Genomic DNA, 20,544 nt, shown 5'->3' with positions numbered 1-20,544 from the left:
AACTGTGATCTGCTCTTGATAATTTTTATGCTAGTTTTGTCTAATAAATTATTCATTGTGAATTATTTGCTCAGCTATACGTATTTCGTCAGGAAAGCCTTATTATCTACTCTATGTCACAAGTAAGGACTTAAGATTTCAGTATTTTTGCCTCTCTCTGTGCTATAAATTGCAATGCAGATTACAAAATGAATGGGTGAGGAATAATCCCAAAAGGGATTATTATTAATATTTCACATGTGTATGGAATCCTTCACCCCAAAGGATCTCACCATGCTATGGAAACCATATTAATAAAGCACTTCTGAAATGCAGACACATCCTCCGTGAAGGGTGTCAAGCAACCAACACATATAGTGTTCCACATCTGTAGAAAGATGGAGACGTTTTCCCAAAAATATCAGTGAAAATCCCTACTCTCATGAAAACTTCTTGAGATCTTCAATATGAATGCAAAGCAGATAGGCCTTTAATATCTGGCCTGAAAGACCTGCAAATGCAAATAAAGTGGTAATCAGTTTATCTACCTTAAAAGGATGATGTGTTGAGTTGAATCATGGGATTTGAACCTGAGATTCTAGAGGTTTCAGAACAAAAAACTTAGATCACTAAGCTAGTATCACAGAGTGACACTGGCCCTCTAAGAGGGATCAGAATAAATGAAGCTGTGACTCATCAAGCCTCCTAATTGGGCTTAAAAGAGGGCACCTGGGCCATAGAGGGGGAGAGACCTGGTGAGTAAAGGTTGCCTTAGACCAGTCAGGGGGAGTGAGAGCTGCTCTTTTGGAATGATAATTTCCGAGCAGAGAGACTGGGGGAGTTCCCACTGAAAAGAGTGGGCATATACTCCTGCTGGAAGGGCTGGGATGGCTGTCCTGCCAGAGGGATAGAAAAGGACAGACACCATCCAGGTGTGATGGACGATGCTGTAATGTGTTATGTCAATGGATATGCTGTCTGGGGATTTTAAGGACTATTTGTCCTGGGGTGATAAATGGACTATGTTTGGGGATTTAGAATTTGGACTATTCACACAATGATTTTGTAATAAACTAGCCTCAGGCAAGGGTATTATTGAGGTAATAAAGCATGGCATAGTCTTATGGGGGACTCTGAAGGAGGGAAACTGAGGTAGGTGTGGATGTTGTGCCACAGGAGGATGCTCCAGGCAGGGCTATCCTATGACATCTATCCTAGCTGACACTTTAACATGAACCAGGGGGAAAGAATATAAATAGGTTTCTATTTGATCTGGGCAAATAACTGATTTTGCAATTCACTGGCAGTTCTTAAAAAAAAAAAAAAAACAGTTTGACCCAAACTGAATCTGAAAAATTTCAGTGAATTGGAAAAAAAATAGTCAAATGAAAGTTTATTTGCTACCCAAATACAAGAATGGCCATACTCGGTCAGACCAATGGTCCATCTAACTCACTATCCTGTCTCTGACAGTGGCCAGTGTCAGATACTTCAGAGGGAATGAACAGAACAGGGCAATTTTGAGTTGCCCTGTCCCAACTTCTGGTACCTGGAGGTTTAGGGACACTTGGAGCATGGGGTTGCATCCATGATCATCTTGGCTAATAGCCATTGATGGACCTATCCTCCATAAACTAATCTAATTATTTTCTGAACCCAGTTATTCTTTTGGCCTTCATAATATCCCCTGGTAATGAGTTTCATGTGTTGACTGTGCGTGATGTGAAGAAGTACTTCCTTTTGTTTGTTTTAGCCCTACTGCCCATTAATTTCCTTGATGACAGGTTTCAGAGTAACAGCCGTGTTAGTCTGTATCCGCAAAAAGAAGAACAGGAGTACTTGTGGCACCTTAGAGACTAACAAATTTATTAGAGCATAAGCTTTCGTGGACTACAGCCCACTTCTTCGGATGCATATAGAATGGAACATATATTGAGGAGATATATATACACACATACAGAGAGCATAAACAGGTGGGAGTTGTCTTACCAACTCTGAGAGGCCAATTAATTAAGAGAAAAAAAACTTTTGAAGTGATAATCAAGCTAGCTCAGTACAGACAGTTTGATAATAAGTGTGAGAGTACTTACAAGGGGAGATAGAGTCAATGTTTGTAATGGCTCAGCCATTCCCAGTCCTTATTCAAACCGGAGTTGATTGTGTCTAGTTTGCATATCAATTCTAGCTCTGCAGTCTCTCTTTGGAGTCTGTTTTTGAAGTTTTTCTGTTGTAATATAGCCACCCGCAGGTCTGTCACTGAATGACCAGACAGGTTAAAGTGTTCTCCCACTGGTTTTTGAGTATTTTGATTCCTGATGTCAGATTTGTCAGAACTTCAAATGGTTCCTAACATTCTGTTAAAATTTTTGACTACTGCTTCACATTGAGTGGATGTTTTCAGAGAACTAGCCACAATGACTCCAAGATCTCTTTCTTGAGTGGTAACAGCTAATTTAGACCCCAGAATTTAGTATGTATAGTTGGGATTATGTATTCTAAAGTGCATTATTTTGCACTTATCAACATTGAATTTCATCTGCCATTTTGTTGCCTAGTCACCCATTTTAGTGCGATATTTTTGTAACAATTTTCACTCAGCTTTGGACTTAATTATCTTGAATTATTTTGTAGAGTCTTCAATTTTTCCCACCTCACAGTTTACCCTTTTTTCCAGATCATTTATGAATATTATACACACTATAGGTCCCAGGGCAGAGACCTCAAGAGGTCATCAAGTCCAACCCCTTGCACTGAAGCAAGACCAAGTAAACCTAAACCATCCCTGATTGGTGTTTGTCTAAACCCTTCTTAAAAATCTCCAATGCTGGGGATTCCACAACGTCCTTTGGAAATCAATTCCAGAATTTAATTACCCTTAAAGTTAGAAAGTTTTTTCTAATATCTAATCTAAATCTCCCTTGCTGCAGATTAAGCCCATTACTTCTTGTCCTAACTCCAATGGACATGGAGAACAATTGATCACAGTCCTCTTTGTAACCGCCCTTAATATATTAGAAGACTTATGGCCCCCTGTCTTCTTTTCCCAAGACTAAACCATTTATTTTAACCTTTCCTCAGAGGTCGGGTTTTCTAAACCTTTTATCATTTTTGTTAGTCTCCTCTGGACTCCAATTTGTCATCTTTCCAAAAATGAGGTGCCCAGAACTGAACACAGTACTCTAGATGAGGCCTCACCAGTGCCTCATCTCAAGTACTAGTACTAGCATCACATATCAACACTGAATGAAGATCCAATAAATAGCAGGTCTTACTTTGATACTCCTACTTTTTAATTGTCTGTTGCATCACTATTAGGCCCAGAGGGGAAAAAGTCACGGCAAGACTGAAAGCAAGATTAAGAGAAATTATAGACTGCAGAAGAAAGAAAGAACAAATTTATCTGGGTTGCAAAATAAATAATTCTAAAGCTGTTGGGGACTTAGATTACATAACTAGGGTCAAGGTCAGCCTTAGGCAAAAGCAACACAAGTGACCGGTTGGCCCCTGTAGTTGTACAGTAACTCAGCAACTCACAGTCTGGCCTCCTATTTGGAAGATTATAGCTGAACAAGTATAAGACTGACTCTGAGCAGTGGATTTGTTCAGATGAACAGCAAAGGAAAGCAAAAAGGGACCAAGCTATGAGCAAGAGAAAATGTTCCAAATGGAAAAGCCCCTACAACAAACTGCATGTGAAGCATGACATGCTAGGAACTAAGAGCAGGACCAGGCCTGGCCTTTCCTCGGTGCCTGAATGACTGGTCAATCTGGAAATAGGGAGGAGATAGGATGGGAAGAACAAAAAAACCCATAATGATTCAAATAGTTTGCTGATAACCATAGGTTTAGGGAAGTTGCCTGAGTCATAATGGATGTTTCTCACCAAGATAGGTGCATACTAATAGATTCCTTGCTTATTCTATCTACCATGGGAGCACGTGTAGAGATACCCAATTTAGGAAAATGAGACCAGCAATTCTAAGCATCATTCACAAATGTTAATTTATGCTTTAAAAGAAAACAGAAGAGTGACATCAGTAATGATCAGTACACCCATTTATTTTCAAGCTTAAAAGCAGTATGACCATAGCACTTATTTAATTTGGTGCAATAAAGGACAAGTGGGATGAAATTAATAAAGGGACAATTGAGGCTTAATATCCAGGATAACTTCCCAAGAGATTTGTACAACAGACTCCCTAGGAAATCACACCACTTGGGACTTTTAAAACCAGAGTGGACATAGCATGAGAAAATGCACTGTAGAGAACACTTCTTCTCTGGTAGGCTGACGGGCTGGCTGATCTAATAACTAGTAGATTATGATTCACCAAATCTGCTAGTTCTCTGGAAACCAATTGGTGCCTGGAGGCAACACTAAATGTAAGTGAGGTATAGAAAATCATCATCAAAGCCTGATTCACGTGCTCATGCCTGTTGCTTCACTGAAATAGATCTATATTTTTACACTCAAATTATCAACTAAGGATATAAATTGTACAAGTGAGGAGCATCTTACCTCATATTTTAGAAGTCACACACTAAAAAATTAAGTGTCATTATATGCCATTATTCCATTCTGGGTTAAGATCTTCTCAGATCTCATAAATTGAGCAAGATCAAGGTAGGCCAGTTTTGGATGCAAAACTGGTGAGGAAGTCAGAGTTTCACAGGTGTAGAATTGGGGTAAATGAGAGAAGAATTGGGACATGGTTCATAAAGTGCTTTATGATTATTCAAGATCAAAGATGTCATGAACAAAAGGCATTTCAGTTTCCCACCTTGGGTAGTCAAATAAATAACAATGGTGCAAATTAAGTGCAAGGAGCATATTAAACACTACCACATTAGAATGGTAGTGGTTTTTTACACTTTGCACAGTTGTAAACACCGTGGAGAATCAGGCCCCACATCAGGGTGCAAGTGAACAGTCAGGCATATTATTTGATTTCCTAATATGTCCTTCTAATTTTCAGATCACGGCATAATTAATTTTTCAGTTTTATGTGTATGCACACGTACATGTAAATCTTACAGTGATAACAATAGGACAGTAAACAGTAATAGCACAAAGTGTACACTCAGGAACAGTCCATTTCATTAAGCAAAAACACAATTAAGTAGTATTGGTCATCAGGTGATATAGGAAGCACTCCCGCATGCACACACTATTGAGCCATGTAGCTTTAAAAAAAAGAGGGGGTGAGGGGAGAGAAAAAGAAGAAAAACAAAACTTCAAGATCATCCTTCAGCACAACAAAATTAACCAATTCCCGAATGATTTCTAAGTGGTTCTACACACCAGTACTCAGTGTGCTGCCGAGGTACAGTGCGCTGCCTAAGTTTAGCCTTAAATTATTCACAAACTCAATACATAATAGAACCACATCAACTCGCAGGCCTCTATAACATAAGAATCATGCCTTGAATATAAAAAGAAAAATAGGGAAACATCACTGATAAACAGTTCATAAAAGTCCAATCACACTACTAAATTTACTATCAGATGGCCATATTTTTATCAGAGTTTTCCAGCAGTGTTGTCTCTTCTACTGAGTTACTAAGATTTAGACCTTTGTAATTTTAGCATTTATCAAGAAACTCAATTTTTAGAGATCCACAGGGGATTTTTGGAAAGAAATTGGTTTTAATTTTTTCAACAAAATTATTTTAAAAAGTTACTACCTAGATTTTATTATGGATTATTAATTCCTCTGCAGTATGGCTCACTTAAATAACATTTTTTACGACAAAAGTGAAATCAGGGTATGGGATTGGCTGCAAGCAAAAAGATTACTTTGTTGGGGACACTATACCAGACAAATAGGATGCCAAAGAAAATAACAACAACAGAGTCAAGGTCAGACAGGTCTAGAGGCCTATCACTGACTAGTTGGCTAGGCATTTTATGCAGGGACATGACCAGTCTGAGATTAAGATAGGAACAGCCATGGGCAGGAGTGAATGGCAATGCTGCATTTTACCTATAAAGATGCTTTGGGATGAGAGGAAGAATGAATAAAATTAATATTTGACAGCTTAGGAGGTGGACATATGATAAAGGATGCTGGCCTCTTCTATAAAAGTGAGTATCCTAGAATCATAGAAATTCAAAAAGTAACAGCCTAGTGCTCTCTGTTACATTTTCTAGTGCTGACTCCAGTCTAGCATTTGCTAATATTCAGTTGACATTTACTTTATTTCATCCCATTACCCCCTAGGTAATGGATAGCCCTTGTGACCCTCTAAATAATTCATTTTTAACCTTAGTTTATTAATGCCCTAAAATACTTGTAAATAGTAATGCCCCTTAGTCTTCTTAGTTGTTAATTAAACATGCCGCGCCACACATAAATAGTTCTTTTAAAATTATTAGTGGGTTTAAAAGTTTTAAAATTTAGCAACATTTCTCTCCCTGTTGGAGAGCTTTGAACTGGGATTCACATTTCTCTTTCTTCACATCTATAAGATTTTCATCTCAGGTTCAGCCATGATCCTATGCACCAGCTTTGTATTATTCTGAATTTGGCAATACTGTTAGAGAAATTACCATGTGGAACAGTTCCCAGGAATGTATGCCCCATAACCACGGACTCTGGGGAGCACTGGGGTCCCAGCTGCCCACCATGAATCCAGGCAGGATTCCCTGGGAACCCTGTCTTGGATTTGCTAAAGTTCATTGAACCAGCAATTTTTTTGGCAAAACACTTTGGACTGCACAAGTAGCCCAACCAATTGCAATTGGGACTGAATGAACAGGAATACAGTAAGATATTACTCAGGGTGAGCAAGGTGACAGAATGTTTTTAGGGAGGGATAGCTCAGTGGGCCTACTAAACCCAGGGTTGTAAGTTCAATCCTTGAGGGGGCCACTTAGGGATCTAGGGCAAAATCAGTACTTGCGCCTGCTGGTGAAAGCAGGGGGCTGGACTCAATGACCTTACAAGGTCCCTTCCAGTTCTAGGAGATGGGATATCTCCATTTATTTATTTATTTTATTTTTATAAATGATTTTCAACAGTTATCGCTTTAGTCATAATTTGCCACAACAAACAACGTAATCAATTTTTTTGGCATGACAAACATGCAGACTGCTCGAGAAGCAGGAAGCTGAAGTGCAGGAATTCTGTACAATCTAATCTTTTGGCTTGTCTTTTAATAAAATACGGATACTGGGTCCAACTAGTTCAGAAACTGTCTAGTTCGGAACCCTAGTTTGACCCTCAAATTCCTGCCCTTCCTTCTTCAGTCTAATTAACAAATCTATATAAATCTGACTCCTACCTTATTTTTCACCATTACAAGAAAAAAGCATGCCCCATTCTGAGAGGGTGTACCCGGCCTTTGTGGACACTGCTGGAAGTCCCGGCATCCTAGTACATCCCATTCCGGCAAAGTGACAGGAAAGGAGCAATGAAGATGGATCCTCCAGGTCTGCCTAGAGAGGCCTCAGGGAAGCAGCCCATCAGAGCCCAGAAGGCTCAGCTAAAAAGAGCTGCAGGGCCTTAGCAGGTCAGTTCCTTGCTGGGACCAGAGGGGCAAGGAAGGATGCTCCTGTCTGGCCAAAGGAGTTTGAGAGATAACAAGAGGTTTTGTTTGTTCGTTTTTTTCCCCGATTGAATTTTGAATTGCTGAGTTTGGGAGAGAGAGATAGCTGAAGAACCTTAACCCTGAGGTAAGGGTGATGCTAAAGGGGCTAGAATGGAAGAGGCCCAGAGAAGCAGCAGCAACTAATTGAATCAAGCAAGAGATGGGTGCTGTTTATAGGGTCCCTGGGTTTAACCCGAAGTAGTGGGCTGGCCTGGGTTCCTCTGCTACTGCAGATAAAGTGGCATAAACCCAAGAAGGTGGCAAGCTTATTTGGAAGCCAGAAAAAAGGGCTGAATTTAAAGGGCCCAGAGTTGGGCTGAAGACCCTATCAAGGACAAAGAGACTTTTATTTACTAGAGTCTTTAATACCCTGAAAGGGGTTCATTCTGACTTTATAATTTGACCAGAGGCCCAAGCTGCTGAAGACCCATCAAGGTCAGTCAGCAGCCCACGGGTGGCACCAGGGATGTGTAAAGGGCTGTGGTCCACATCCAGCAGCTTGGAGATGCTCAGGAGGTGAATGTCCCTTTACACCTAAATGAAAAGTTTACCCCTCTCAGATTAATCTATTTGGTTGCCTCATTCAAAAGCCAATTGCTGCATTAAGACCAATAGGCTCTTCCCTCAACCGCTCTCAATAAAAGAAATAAAATAAAATGTTTTGGGTTGGTTAGGCTAGTGTTAAAGCCAGAGACTTTGGATCACTGACCCAAGAATGGTATATGAATAGAAATCAAATTGCTCAATGTAATGTCTATATCTGAAGACCTACCCATTACTAGAAATACCAATAATCAGTAGCCTGTTAAATTGGGACTTTTAATAAGATGTTAGACTAGGAGGCAGCTCTTAGTTTCTCTTCGCTGCTCTCATTCCCACCTCAGCCAAGAACACTTTTACGATTGGTGAGTGTCAAGGCCTCAAGAGCCCTTGAGAAGTTCCTGGAAAATATGATTTGTGGTACATGGCAGGTTCCATGCATAAAATTTCTTGACTGATTACAGACAGCTTTCATTTGACACATTTTCTTCATCAAATAGCACTTCAAGAAGTGAAAATAGAAGGGGGGAGGGCTTTAAAAGGGCAATATACTTTCAATACTCTTGAGCAGTTTGTTCTAAGCAAAGTTGACTGTTACCTTTTAGTGGTGACTGGTTTACTGATTGTTAATGCTTTAAAAATAAGATGAAATCAGGTGTATAGTTTTTACTGCAAGAAAGATATATGCCTCCGTGTATAGCAGTGGTTTGGCAATCTTAATCTCCAAAGACATAACGTTGATGTATGTTATGTTGCCAAACAGCACAGTGAGTGTTTAAAATGCTGTGAACAGCCCTATTGCCTCCACATGATACAATCTAAGATTAGATTGTAACTCAGTGACTGAATCCTTTCCCAAATCCTGCATAGAATATTAAAGCTCAGGCCATTTACTCTAATATTTTGAAGGAATGAATTTTTTTTTCTTTTTGCCATAGAAACAAGAAAGCATAGAGTGGGGATATGCACTGTCGGCAACATGAAAGCATATCACCCACATCAGGCAATTCCACTGTAATATACCGTCATCATTTCTATTTTGATGAAAGCTTAAGGCTGTGCAAAAGGATCTGTTTAGCAACCATGTCTATGGTATCATAACTGTTCAAATCTCAACTGATATATTAACCTAAGATCTATCCAGCACTTCTCCTGCATCCTTGATGTCTGCCGTATTAATTTTGATGGAATTAAATGCACATAGAGGTCAAGGAGTTAATTCAGACTGTCACCCTTCTGTACTTTTTTCCAAATAATTTTATATAACAATCTGAGTTGATCTTCTGTTACTTTGGACAGCTTAAAGTACCTTGCACAACACAGGCCTGCAAAAGCAGCTTCATGCAGTGATTAGTGCAACATACTGTAGTGTTAGACCTTTATTTCTCCTCTTACCCTTCTTCCCTACCCTGTTGTATCTTCCATTTGCCTGTGTCTTAAGTCAGCGCTGTGCTGCTAAAATTTTAACAAGGACTTCTTCAAATATTTTCCAGCTCCCTCACAAATACATCTGACCTTCCGACACCAAAATACTCTTCCCGCACCTCAAATTTATCCTCTATCCCACAAAATGTAGCAATTCTTCACTCTTCCCCCACCAAAGAGCTGCATCAGTGCTTTCACTCTCACCCACATCAATCAGTCCCTTTAACATGCCATGCTTCCCTCTCCCCTGCATTTCGTTCTTTCTTTTATAATAGCATCTAGGGACCCCAAACAGGGCTTTGGCCTCATCACTGTACAAACACTGCAAGGACAATCCCTGCCCCAGAGACCTCACCGTCAGGGATTTAGGCAACACACAACCCATGAATAAGTTGCCAGGGAACAGTAGAGACAGGTGCATTTACTTAAATTAGTAATCAGCAAAAGTCCAACCAAAGCCAAACAGCATCTCAGAGGCTCCCCTATTAGGCAGCCATTCCTCAAAACAGAGGTGATTGTAGCAGGCAGCTGTCCTAAAGCCTTTGGCTTGCAGGTGATTGGTCAGGTAGAGAGTGGGTCCCCTCTGATGGCGGAATGGGTGTTTGCTGGTAGGTTGGGGATGTACGCCCTTGGTTCTTGAAGTGGGAAGTTTTGTCTGATTGTGAGGGGTCTACCTCACCTGGTATGGGGATCAAGTAGGGGAAGTAGGTCTCGCATTGCTATTAAGGATATTAGGTTGGGGGTAGCTCTCCCAGGATGATGTGGAGGGTCCAGTAAGTAAACAGGCCTCTGCTGGCTGATATGAGAAGTCACCAGGAAAGTGGGTTTCTCCAGCTGGTGTGGGCAAGTGAGTCTACACTGACTAGTATAGTGGTCAGGTTGGGGAGTGGGTGTCCCCTAGACCAGTGGCTCTCAACCTTTCCAGACTACTGTATCTTTTCAGGAATCTGATTTGTCTTGGGTACACCCAAGTTCCACCTAATTTAAAAACGACTTGCTTACAAAATCAGACATAAAATTGCATTATTACTGAAAAATTGCTGACTTTCTCATTTTTACTGTATAATTATAACATAAATCAATTGGAATATAAATATTGTACTCACATTTCAGTGTTTAGTATATAGAGCCGTATAAACAAGTCATTATCTGTACGAAATTTTAGTTAGTACTGACTTCACTAGTGCTTTTTATGTAGCTTGTTGTAAAACTAGGCAAATATCTAGATGAATTGATGTACCCCGTGCAGACCTCTGCATACCCACTGATGTGCACGTACCCCTGGTTGAGAACCACTGCCCTAGATGGTAGAAGGGGTCATAGGAGTTAAAAGATGAGGAGCAGGTCTCCTATTACTGGTGGTATTGAAGTGGATTTTGAAGTGGGTCTCTGCTAACTGGTGGAGAGGGGAAGCAGGCTCCTTTCCATAAATTGAGAAAAGACTTGAACTTTCCCTGGGCATTGGAGGGACTGGCTGAGGATAGTAGGGTTCCAGGCTCTATCCCACTATTTATTCTTCAGACTCTGGGCTGCCACTGGGCAAGCAGACAAATGGTGAGGAGAGAGACAGGCTCAAAAGCTCCTGGATTCTCACTCATGGGTGTAATAGCTTGGCCCTGCTCCTCTTGAGCAAAGATCTGTGAAACTCAGAGAACTGAGCCAGGCAAGATCTGTGGACCATTTGTGACCTACTAAATCTTTTATTCATAGGAGTATATATACCCAGAGATCTTAACACAGCCCTGGAGTCTTTCAGTGTGTGAAGAGACACGTCCATAGTTTCTGCAAACAGCTTTCAACCATCAAAAGGGAGGTGTTCAATGGTGTTCTGAACCTCTTTCAGGAACCCTGAGAGTTGGAGCCATAATGCTCTGCACACAACTACTGCTGCAGAGATGGACCTGGCAGCAGTGTCTGTGGCATCCAAAGATGCTTAAAGAGACATCCTGATTAATATTTGACCCTTCATGATGGCCTGAAGCTGTTCCCTCTGTTCATGTGGAAGAAGATCAAATTATATTTGGCCATGATTGCCTGAGAGTTTGCCATCTAAAATTACAGGATTGCAAAAGCATAAGTTTTTCATCCAAAGAGGTCTAGATGCTTTTGGTCCTTATCATATAGGGTAGACTTGGATTAGTGTTGCTTCCCTACTCTTTCACTTCATCTGCCACCAGAATTAGGTAGGGCAGAAGGAGAATAAAATTGTGGATTTCTTGGATGGGATGTAATAATTTATCTTTCCATTTGCAAGTTGGTGGAATGTTATCGGGTGTTTGGCAAACTACCTTTTATGGGGTCCAGGAGTGCCTGCTTAATGGGTAGCACAAGTCTAGTGGGTGTTACTGATTGACTGCAAAATGTCAAACAGTTTGTGATGTGAATCCTTGACCTCTTACAGTGGTATTTGAAGAGCATCAGCTATCTGCTTTATAAGGTCCCGAGTTTGCTGAAAAGTATCAGTCATGACTAGAGATGGTGAAGAGATAGCAGTTTGAGGGGCGGCTTATTCCTCAAACATCTCCTTGTGTTGGGGAGCCAGTTAGGGAGGAGAGACTTGAACATTTCTAATTCCTTGGAACTAGTGGTCTGGCAAATTGCTGTTAGTACACAGCCCAAGGATCCCAGTGTAGCCATTGAAGGGGCTCCATACAGGAAAGAGGGTGGCATCTGTGGTGTTGAGCACGAGGATTTTCCCTATGGGAGTCAAAGAACAGGTTCCTGTATGGATGTGTAGGAGAACCCTGCACTGAGATGGATGAGACTGAAGGAAGATCTTCCTCCTCCTTGGCATCTTCCAACGAGAGGGGGACCAGCAGAAAAAGGGTGGAGAGTCCAGTGGTACTGGAGCATGGGGTCTCAGTACCGAGAGGTATGTGGTAGCCATGAGTAGCGGAGAAGTTCATCTGCCACTGATAAAAGTCTTTTGAGATTCTGAATTCCTGTGGTATCGAATGGAGGATTGTTTCTGACATAACAGCGTGTTTGGCAGTTGAAGCAGACGTGCTGTAGATTTTGAGCATACCAAAGTAGGCACCAATGGTGTCTGACACTTTGGTTTGCATGGTTATACTGAGGATCCTGTCTGGGGAGGTACCAATGATGGAGCTGTGTTCAGTGGTATTGGTTTGAGGAGTGCTTATCCTCCTTGTCCCTTGTAGACAGGGCTCTGTTGGAAATGTATTTCTCTTAAGAGTTCTGGGATTTTCCAGACTCACCATTACTGGAGGAGGAGTCTTTTGCCTCTACACTGCTGAGCTGAGAGGTTGAGGCTTCTGATACCATGGACTCAGCAGGGGATGGGGGTCTCTTGGGAGCAGGTTCCTTTTGATAACAGTCAGCACTTCTCTTTTGGGACCCTTCTTTGAGGCCTCAAGAGTTTTGCCCCTCTTAGGGGAGATCTGTGCTGAGGTCAAAGGGGAACTTGATCTGCCCAGAGACAGATGTCTGTGGGAAGGTCTTCTGACCTGACTCTGAAATGGGTCAAAGAGAGCACTCCAGCAGCAGCTTGACCTCACAGTTCTTCCTTGCTTTGGATTTAAGAGCCAGGCAAAAGTTACACTTCTGGAGACATATGACTCTCCCAGGCAGCTGACACACTTAGAGTGGCCATCATTGACTGGGATAGGCTTCCGACAAGAGAGGCAATGTTTGAATCCTGGAGAGTTGGGCATGCGCTGCCAGGAGAGAAAGGCTCCCTGAAGTGAGGGAGAAGACCGAAGTTAATCCTCACACTACTTATCTACTAACTATGTAACAACTATCTAAATCCAACTAACACTAAACTATAAAGAAAAAGTTAGCTCAGGCACACTCAAGGCAGAACGCTAGCTCTGTCTTAGGCCAAGGTGGCTGAGAGGGAACTGAGGGCAAATCGACCGTGGCAGCCCGATGTAGCCTCAGTGCATGGCACGAGGATGTATAGGACATATAGGCAGGTCAAACGGACACTGCAAACAGGAAATCTCTGATCAAGGACTCAAGATGCGCAGGTGCACCCGAAGTGGATCACCCATAGGGACATTACTCAATGAAGAATTTTTAGCCCACCTCCCCCAATCTGCTGCTGAAGGAATGGATCTCATCTGTGTTCAAGTCTAGCAATCAAGTTGCATTTTCTAGGTCTATCTTTGGAACAAGAGTGGCTACAAATTTATTTTTCTTCTTCAAGAAAAGATTCCTTTCACATGGCCCAAAGAATAGCTCCGTTAACAAGGGAGCTCTCCAGCTCTTCTGTGCTTCAAGTACCATCAACTCTGATTCTTAGCATAACTGTAAAAAATACTTATCTAGACTCTCTTTCCTCCAAGGGGATTTAGTCTGTCTGATTAGAGACTTGCCTGCTTTCAACCAACGTAAGACCAAGGATGCTGTGCCTGCAAGTCTCCCATAGAAAATAAAGTGAGATAGGGGAATATAGTGCAGCTCTGGATATCTACTTGCAGGAAGTCCAGTTCAAAGTTCTGACCATTCTAGGCAGCCAAAATATTATTTCAGTCAGAGCCAGATCTAATAATACACTGCTCCAGATCAAAAGAAAACCTACTGCCCTGTGAAATATTTTAATAATGGTTTACAATGATCCTACAGAAATCGGCTGAAAGCTAGATACCATGGGATACTAAATATAACAACACTTCATTCTTTAACCATTCATTCAAGGATCTCAAAGCAGTTTGCAATGGTTAGCTGATTCAGGCCTCACGCCATCCTGTAAAGCGGAGTACAGTTATTCCCATTATACAAGTGGGGAAACAGACCTGGAGAGGCCATTGCTTATCCTTTTAATTGCCCACTAACTTGAGGTGATGACATTTTTGACACACATAAAGCATTTACAAAGGCTGAGCACCTACCAATCCCTTGTGCCTTCAGTTGGCATTGTGGATGCTCAGCACTTCTGAAAATCATATCTAGGAGCACTAGCTCAGGCCACCCAAAATTAGTGACCACCTGTGATAATTTAGGCCTAAATGGCTATCATATAGAAACTCAGTGGTAGAGCCATAACCAAATCCAGGTCTCTTGATGACCAATATCCTGTTCTCACCACCATATTATACTTCCTCCCAGGTATTTCAAAAAAGAGCTACAGAAATTAAGGCTACAAATTCCAATAAGTTCTAGAATGGATTCTTGTCAGTGGAAAAAAAAAAGACCTAAACTGAAAAACAAATTATGCACATTTTACATCCCACAGAGGTTCAGCATTTTATTTTTTCTAAGGCTGAATTAACTCAGAAAGCAGTTAATTTCCAACTTCAAAGATTTTTTTTCTTGTTTTGAAGACAATAAATATGCAGCAAATATCTCACAGCAACAACGAGCTGATTAGACATATTTAAACAAGAATAGTCGCTTGTCAGAAATAAATTACTGTAGCAGAATGTCATGTCTGGCTTTATTTTATTTATTTTGGGGGGGGCGGGAACCAGACCACACATTTCTGCCAGAAGAATATTTCCCTGTATTTTAATGCTTCTTTAAAATTGTTCTCACAAGACAATGTTTCCAGCAGTTCAAAGGACAGAAGAGTTATTCCTACCTGCTACAGTGACTTTAGCTGTCCGACTGATGATAGCCCCAATGCCTTCTAAAGAGGCCTCACACTGGTAGAGACCCTCATCTGGCTTATGGTGCCTGGAATGGACTATACTTTGTATCAAGAGGGAACCATTGGCCATCTGCTGTCTCCTTTCATCCACTGCCAGGTTTAAGAAGACTGCATCTTTCTTCCACTTGATGACAGGAATTCCTTGATCAGACTCCACTGTGCAATTCAGCAGCACATTACTTCCGCGCATGGTGACAGCATCTGAAGGCTCAGTCAGGAACCGCAATGATGTAAAACCCTTAACTTGTGAACCTAGAATAAGAAAAGCTTGGTTATTCATTCACGTACAGGAAGATAGATGCCAGTTCTGGTGCATTAACTCATTGAAGAGCACGAACACAAAAGCCCAGAAGATACTTTGGGTGCCCGGTGAACATTCTGAGAATTAATTTAATTACAAATAGCATGTCTCAGCAAATTGACTGAAGGAAAACCAAGATGAATATTTTTGGTGCCATCAATTCAAATACAATATTTACAAAAGGGAGACAAATATGTAAACAAAGCAAAATACCTCTAACTGCGCCCCCCTCCCCTCATTACTTCAAGAAATAAGCCCCAATGTGTTCAATTTTCTCTAGTACAGTGGATCAGTACAAAGCCTATGCATTGTTTCAGTACCATTTTGAGGGTATAAGTGGAATTTACTCTAATTGGCTCATAGGGCTTGTGCTGGACCCCTGCACAGAGCTGAATTTCACCATGAGAAGTTTGCAAATAGGTGGCTATTGGGTGGCTTTGTATTTATGAGCAACTTTGAGAGGAGATTAGACAAATCCAGAGTCTAGCCACCTTTTGGAAGTGCTGCCAAATCTTTGTATATGATGAAGCTTTTCTCCCTGAACCAGAATGACACTCACATCTGTAGTAGGAAGAGAGCCTGAGACATAAGCCCTTATATCAGAGGCCTGGTTTGAGGCCGGACCTGCTTACAGAATTTGGCAAGAGCAGGGCTGATATTGCAGAAAAAACACATTCCTAACAAGTGCTCGTCACAGAGTGCTCATGCAAACACATGCCAATATCCAGTGGTATCAGAACATCCCAATATCAAGGATGGTACACAAACATTACCCAAGGATAACAGGAACACACTGACCCATCCTAAAAGATAAGGTCAGGATGATAGTATGTAATAGAGATGTTTTGATCAAACCAACATGTACAAGATGGGTGATAACTAGCGACATAAGGGGGCAGTAACTGACTATGTCAAAGGGGCAGTACTAACTTGTTTGTATCGGGGTATAAAGATGCATCTCAGAGGGAGTGTCTTTGTCTGGCCATAGGGAGGAACGGAAAGTCCTGCCGTTCACAGAGCTGGTCCATTGTTATGGCATACGTGTATTAGTGGTCTGGTAGAGTCTGCGGGACACTAGTACCATGCTTTGTCAACAATACACCTGGCTGGGTGCCCTCATCCCTTAATGGATCTTGTGGTCATTGAGTGGTTCGCTCGAGGTCTGCAATGCCAGCTGTCTGTGCAGGCTGGGGCGGCGCGCACACACACACACACACACAGCCAAACAGCTATCAACATCTAACCACATCATTCTCAAAAGCACCTCCTCTTAACTTCTTTTCCATTCCTCTGCAATATAGAGAGAAATGGATGAGATACTGAAGTCCCTTGGGTGCCAGCTGAGCAGGTGTCACAGCAGCAGCCATGACAGACTATTCTTACAGCATAAATGTGTCACATCACAGTAGGGCATCAAGAATGCATGACAGGGCTGCAAAATGCAGAGTCTAGGCCCCTTTGCAGCCCTACACAGTTAGCAGGCAATGGAGAAGAAGGTGGAGTGAGAGACTGCCATGGAGGGCCCATGATATGAATATAAACCTTCACTGCTAAAGACTAGAAAACTGTTAAGATGCTTAAGAACTAGTGGATTTTATTACATACTCTAATAGCACAATAAAAAGGAAAGGAAATGGGCCCAATTCTGATTTTCTATTGGATTGCCCCTTTTCCAGTCATTTACACCTGTGCAAAGTGCATGCAAATTGGATTCTGATTTGGTAACATTTTATATGCACTTTCCACAAATGTAAATTACTAGACTATGGTCCAGGCTGTGGAGAATCAGGCCCTATAACTTCCATTGATTGCTAAATGATATCAGAGAGTCAAAACTTACAGGACCTTGCATGTCTTTAAAGCTGCTGTCTGTGAATGGAAAGGAGGCTGATATTTTCTGTTAAACAAACCTTGTCCTCAACCTTTCTTCCATGGATATGCTATATATAGCACTCCTAGCTGTTAAGGGCTGGGTTGACAGCATCACCTTAAACAGCTTGCCTCCAGCATATGATATTTCCAGCCCCTTCCCAGCTACCATCCTCCTCTTCACATTACCTTCTCTCTGGCCACGTTCTAAAGGAAGAACAAAATTAATTGACTGGAAAAGATGTATCCAAGGCCTGATCCTGATCTCGCTCACATTGGTTTAATCCCACCTGAAGTCAATGGAGCTACACTGGTTTCAGTAACCTAAGGTTGCATACTGGTGGAAGATACACTTTTGTCATGAAACTGCTGTTAATAGCAAACAGGCCCATTTACAATTTAGGCAAGTATTGTTATCTTAAAAACATTTATTGCTTTTTATTCTTCCATAGGCCTCTGGTGTTTTGTTTTTAAACCACAGCTTCTTGTTGGACATTTTTATGTATGCCACCAAAACACAACACATTTTAACACCCAGCTGTTTATGACAATATGTTAATGAATTTATGTGACTATTATCAGAAGTAAATAATCCACTTCTTCTGAAACAGTGGGGTTATGACAGATTTCAATTCAGGGAGTTCATAAATTACAGAAGTTAAACAAAGATTAACTTTCTTTTCATGCAATTACCCTTGCAGTTCAGTCACAATTTCAGCTATTCATATCCTTTGCAGAAGCCATAGTTGACTTAAATTGCTTTAGTACATGGTACCTAACAGCTTGAATAACCTGTAATGCTTTTGGAATGTGAATACAGTTCAAACCCTTCTCTGAATTGCTCCTGGAGGCTGAAGTGGTGAGAGGTTGAAGAAATGATCATATGCTTTCAAAGATTTCTTGGAAGTTCAGGAAGGAGGAGGGATTAAGAGACAGGTTTTTAAAGGTATCTAGGTGCCTAATGATACAGATAGCCACCTACTGGGATTTTCAGAATTGCCAAAGTGCCTAATCCCTATTGAAATCAATGGCAGTTAAGCACCTAGATGCTTTTGAAAATCCCACTAGGCTTCTATCTGGCTAGATACCTAGGAATTAGCTCAAGCAGCCCTCAACCAAAATATTAGATCTTGAATGCCAACCAATCTTTGGGAACGTTACAAATCATGTATCATCATTATTTTAACAAAGGACTTCCACAAACCTTTTCCTCCCTAACCTGTAGTAAACCCCAGGTACCCGAGTGCATGCACCTGCTGACGGGAAGGCTGAGGGACTGAAGACTGTTCAAAATTTTTATGAAATGTCCAAAGATTACACAGATTTAGTTTTTGTTAGATTAATAGGGAACGAGATTCCAGACAGACCAGAGCTGGAAATACAACTATAGAGCCTGTCAACTGGAACACCTTGGTACTCAGAAGCCCAATCATGGAAAGTTTTAAGGTGTAAACTCACAATGTAAATTGCACTGAGAAACCAATATGAGGGCAGTGCAGTTTATGAAGCACATATTAAACACATTCTAAGTAACCAGGCAGCGATATTTTGCACTGTTAAAGTGTTCAAGCAGTCAACATGTGTGGCCCTATTTCCAGTGGATTGCAGTAATCCAGTTTTCTTTTTCTTCACACACACTTTGTATAGGTTTCAGAATGGTAGCCGTGTTAGTCTGTATCAGCAAAAAGACTGAGGAGTGGCATCTTAGAGACTAACAAATTTATTTGGGCATAAGCTTTTGTCGGCTAAAACCCACTTCATCAGTTGCATGCAGTGGAAAATACAGTAGGAAGATAATGGGGGTTGCCATACCAACTCTAACGAGACTAATCAATGAAGGTGGGCTATTATCAGCAGGAGAAAAAAAAACTTTTGTAGTGATAATCAGGATGGCCCATTTCCAACAGTTGACAAAAAGGTGCGAGTAACAGTAGGGGAAAAATTAGCCTGGGGAAATAGTTTTTAGTTTGTGTAATGACCCATCCACTCCCAGTCTTTATTCCAGCCTAATTTAATGGTGTCCAGTTTGCAAATTAATTCCAGTTCTGCAGTTTCTCGTTGGAGTCTGTTTTTGAAGTTTTTTTTGTTGAAGAATTGCGACTTTTAGGTCTGTAATTGAGTGACCAGGGAGCTTGAAGTGTTCTCAGACTGGTTTTTGAATGTTATCATTCTTGACATCTGATTTGTGTCCATTTATTCTTTTGCATAGAGATTGTCCAGTTTGTCAATGTACATGGCAGAGGGACATTGCTGGCACAGGATGGCATATATCACATTGGTAGATGTGCAGGTGAATGAACCCTTGATGGTATGGCTGATGTGGTTAGGTCCTACGATGGTGTCCCTTGAATAGATATGGTGGACAGAGTTGGCAATGGCCTTTATTGCAATGATAGGTTCCTGGGTTAGTGTTTTTGTTGTGTGGTGTGTGATTGCTGGTGAGTATTTGCTTCAGGTTGGGGAGCTGTCTGTAAGAGAGGACAGGCCTGTCTCCCAAGATCTGTGAGAGTGAGGGATCGTCCTTCAAGATAGGTTGTAGATCCTTGATGATGCGCTGGAGAGGTTTTAGTTGGGGGCTGAAGGTGATGGCTAGTGGCGTTCTGTTACTTTCTTTGTTGGGCCTGTCCTGTAGTAGGTGACTTCTGGGTACTCTTCGGGCTCTGTCAATCTGTTTCTTCACTTCAGCAGGTGGGTACTGTAGTTTTAAGAATGCTCGATAAAGATCTTGTAGGTGTTTGTCTCTGTCTGAGGGATTGGAGCAAATGTGGTTGTATAGTTGGACTCCAGGTCCTCTGGGAGAGAATATAATTTATTGATGGAGAATAATATTTTTTCCCTAGTGAGTGATTAATTAGTGCATCAAGAGTTGAAATCAGGGAGAAAAAATGAATTTATGAATATATTTTAGAAATTCCAAAATTGAGTTTAGCTTCCGAAATTATGATCTTCAAACCGATTTTTTGTTGAGGCCTAAATAAATTCCACTTAGAAATCATTGTTCTGCACCACTTTCTCACAGCATTGCAACTCATGGTGACCTTCCCTCCAGTGAGCAGAACTGGAAATAGCTACTTAAGGGCACAAGAAGGGGCAGGGAAACTCCCACGGTGTTTTCCCTTATTCTGCCAAAAGCTGAAATGCCACCTCTGAAATGTTCCTAATGCCCAGCACAAGGACATCTATTGAAGCCAATGGCAAAACGCCTGCTGGCATCAATGGAAGGAAG

The 20,544-nt window shown here is 41.3% G+C and overlaps 1 protein-coding gene across 1 annotated transcript in view; it reads right to left on the bottom strand.

Moving 5' to 3' along the window:
* DCC (DCC netrin 1 receptor) overlaps window positions 1–20,544 on the bottom strand; it is a gene marked incomplete in the record, with an annotated part of 974,185 nt that overhangs the window by 608,400 nt on the left and 345,241 nt on the right. The window contains 1 exon segment of the mRNA XM_034774393.1: window positions 15,080–15,400. Coding sequence (XP_034630284.1) covers window positions 15,080–15,400 — 321 coding nt within the window.

The sequence above is a fragment of the Trachemys scripta genome, chromosome 6 (assembly GCF_013100865.1).
Source record: "Trachemys scripta elegans isolate TJP31775 chromosome 6, CAS_Tse_1.0, whole genome shotgun sequence".
NCBI classification, from domain to species: Eukaryota; Metazoa; Chordata; order Testudines; family Emydidae; genus Trachemys; species Trachemys scripta.
Note: the sequence above shows the minus strand (reverse complement) of the source record. Positions and strands in the feature narration are given on the sequence as shown.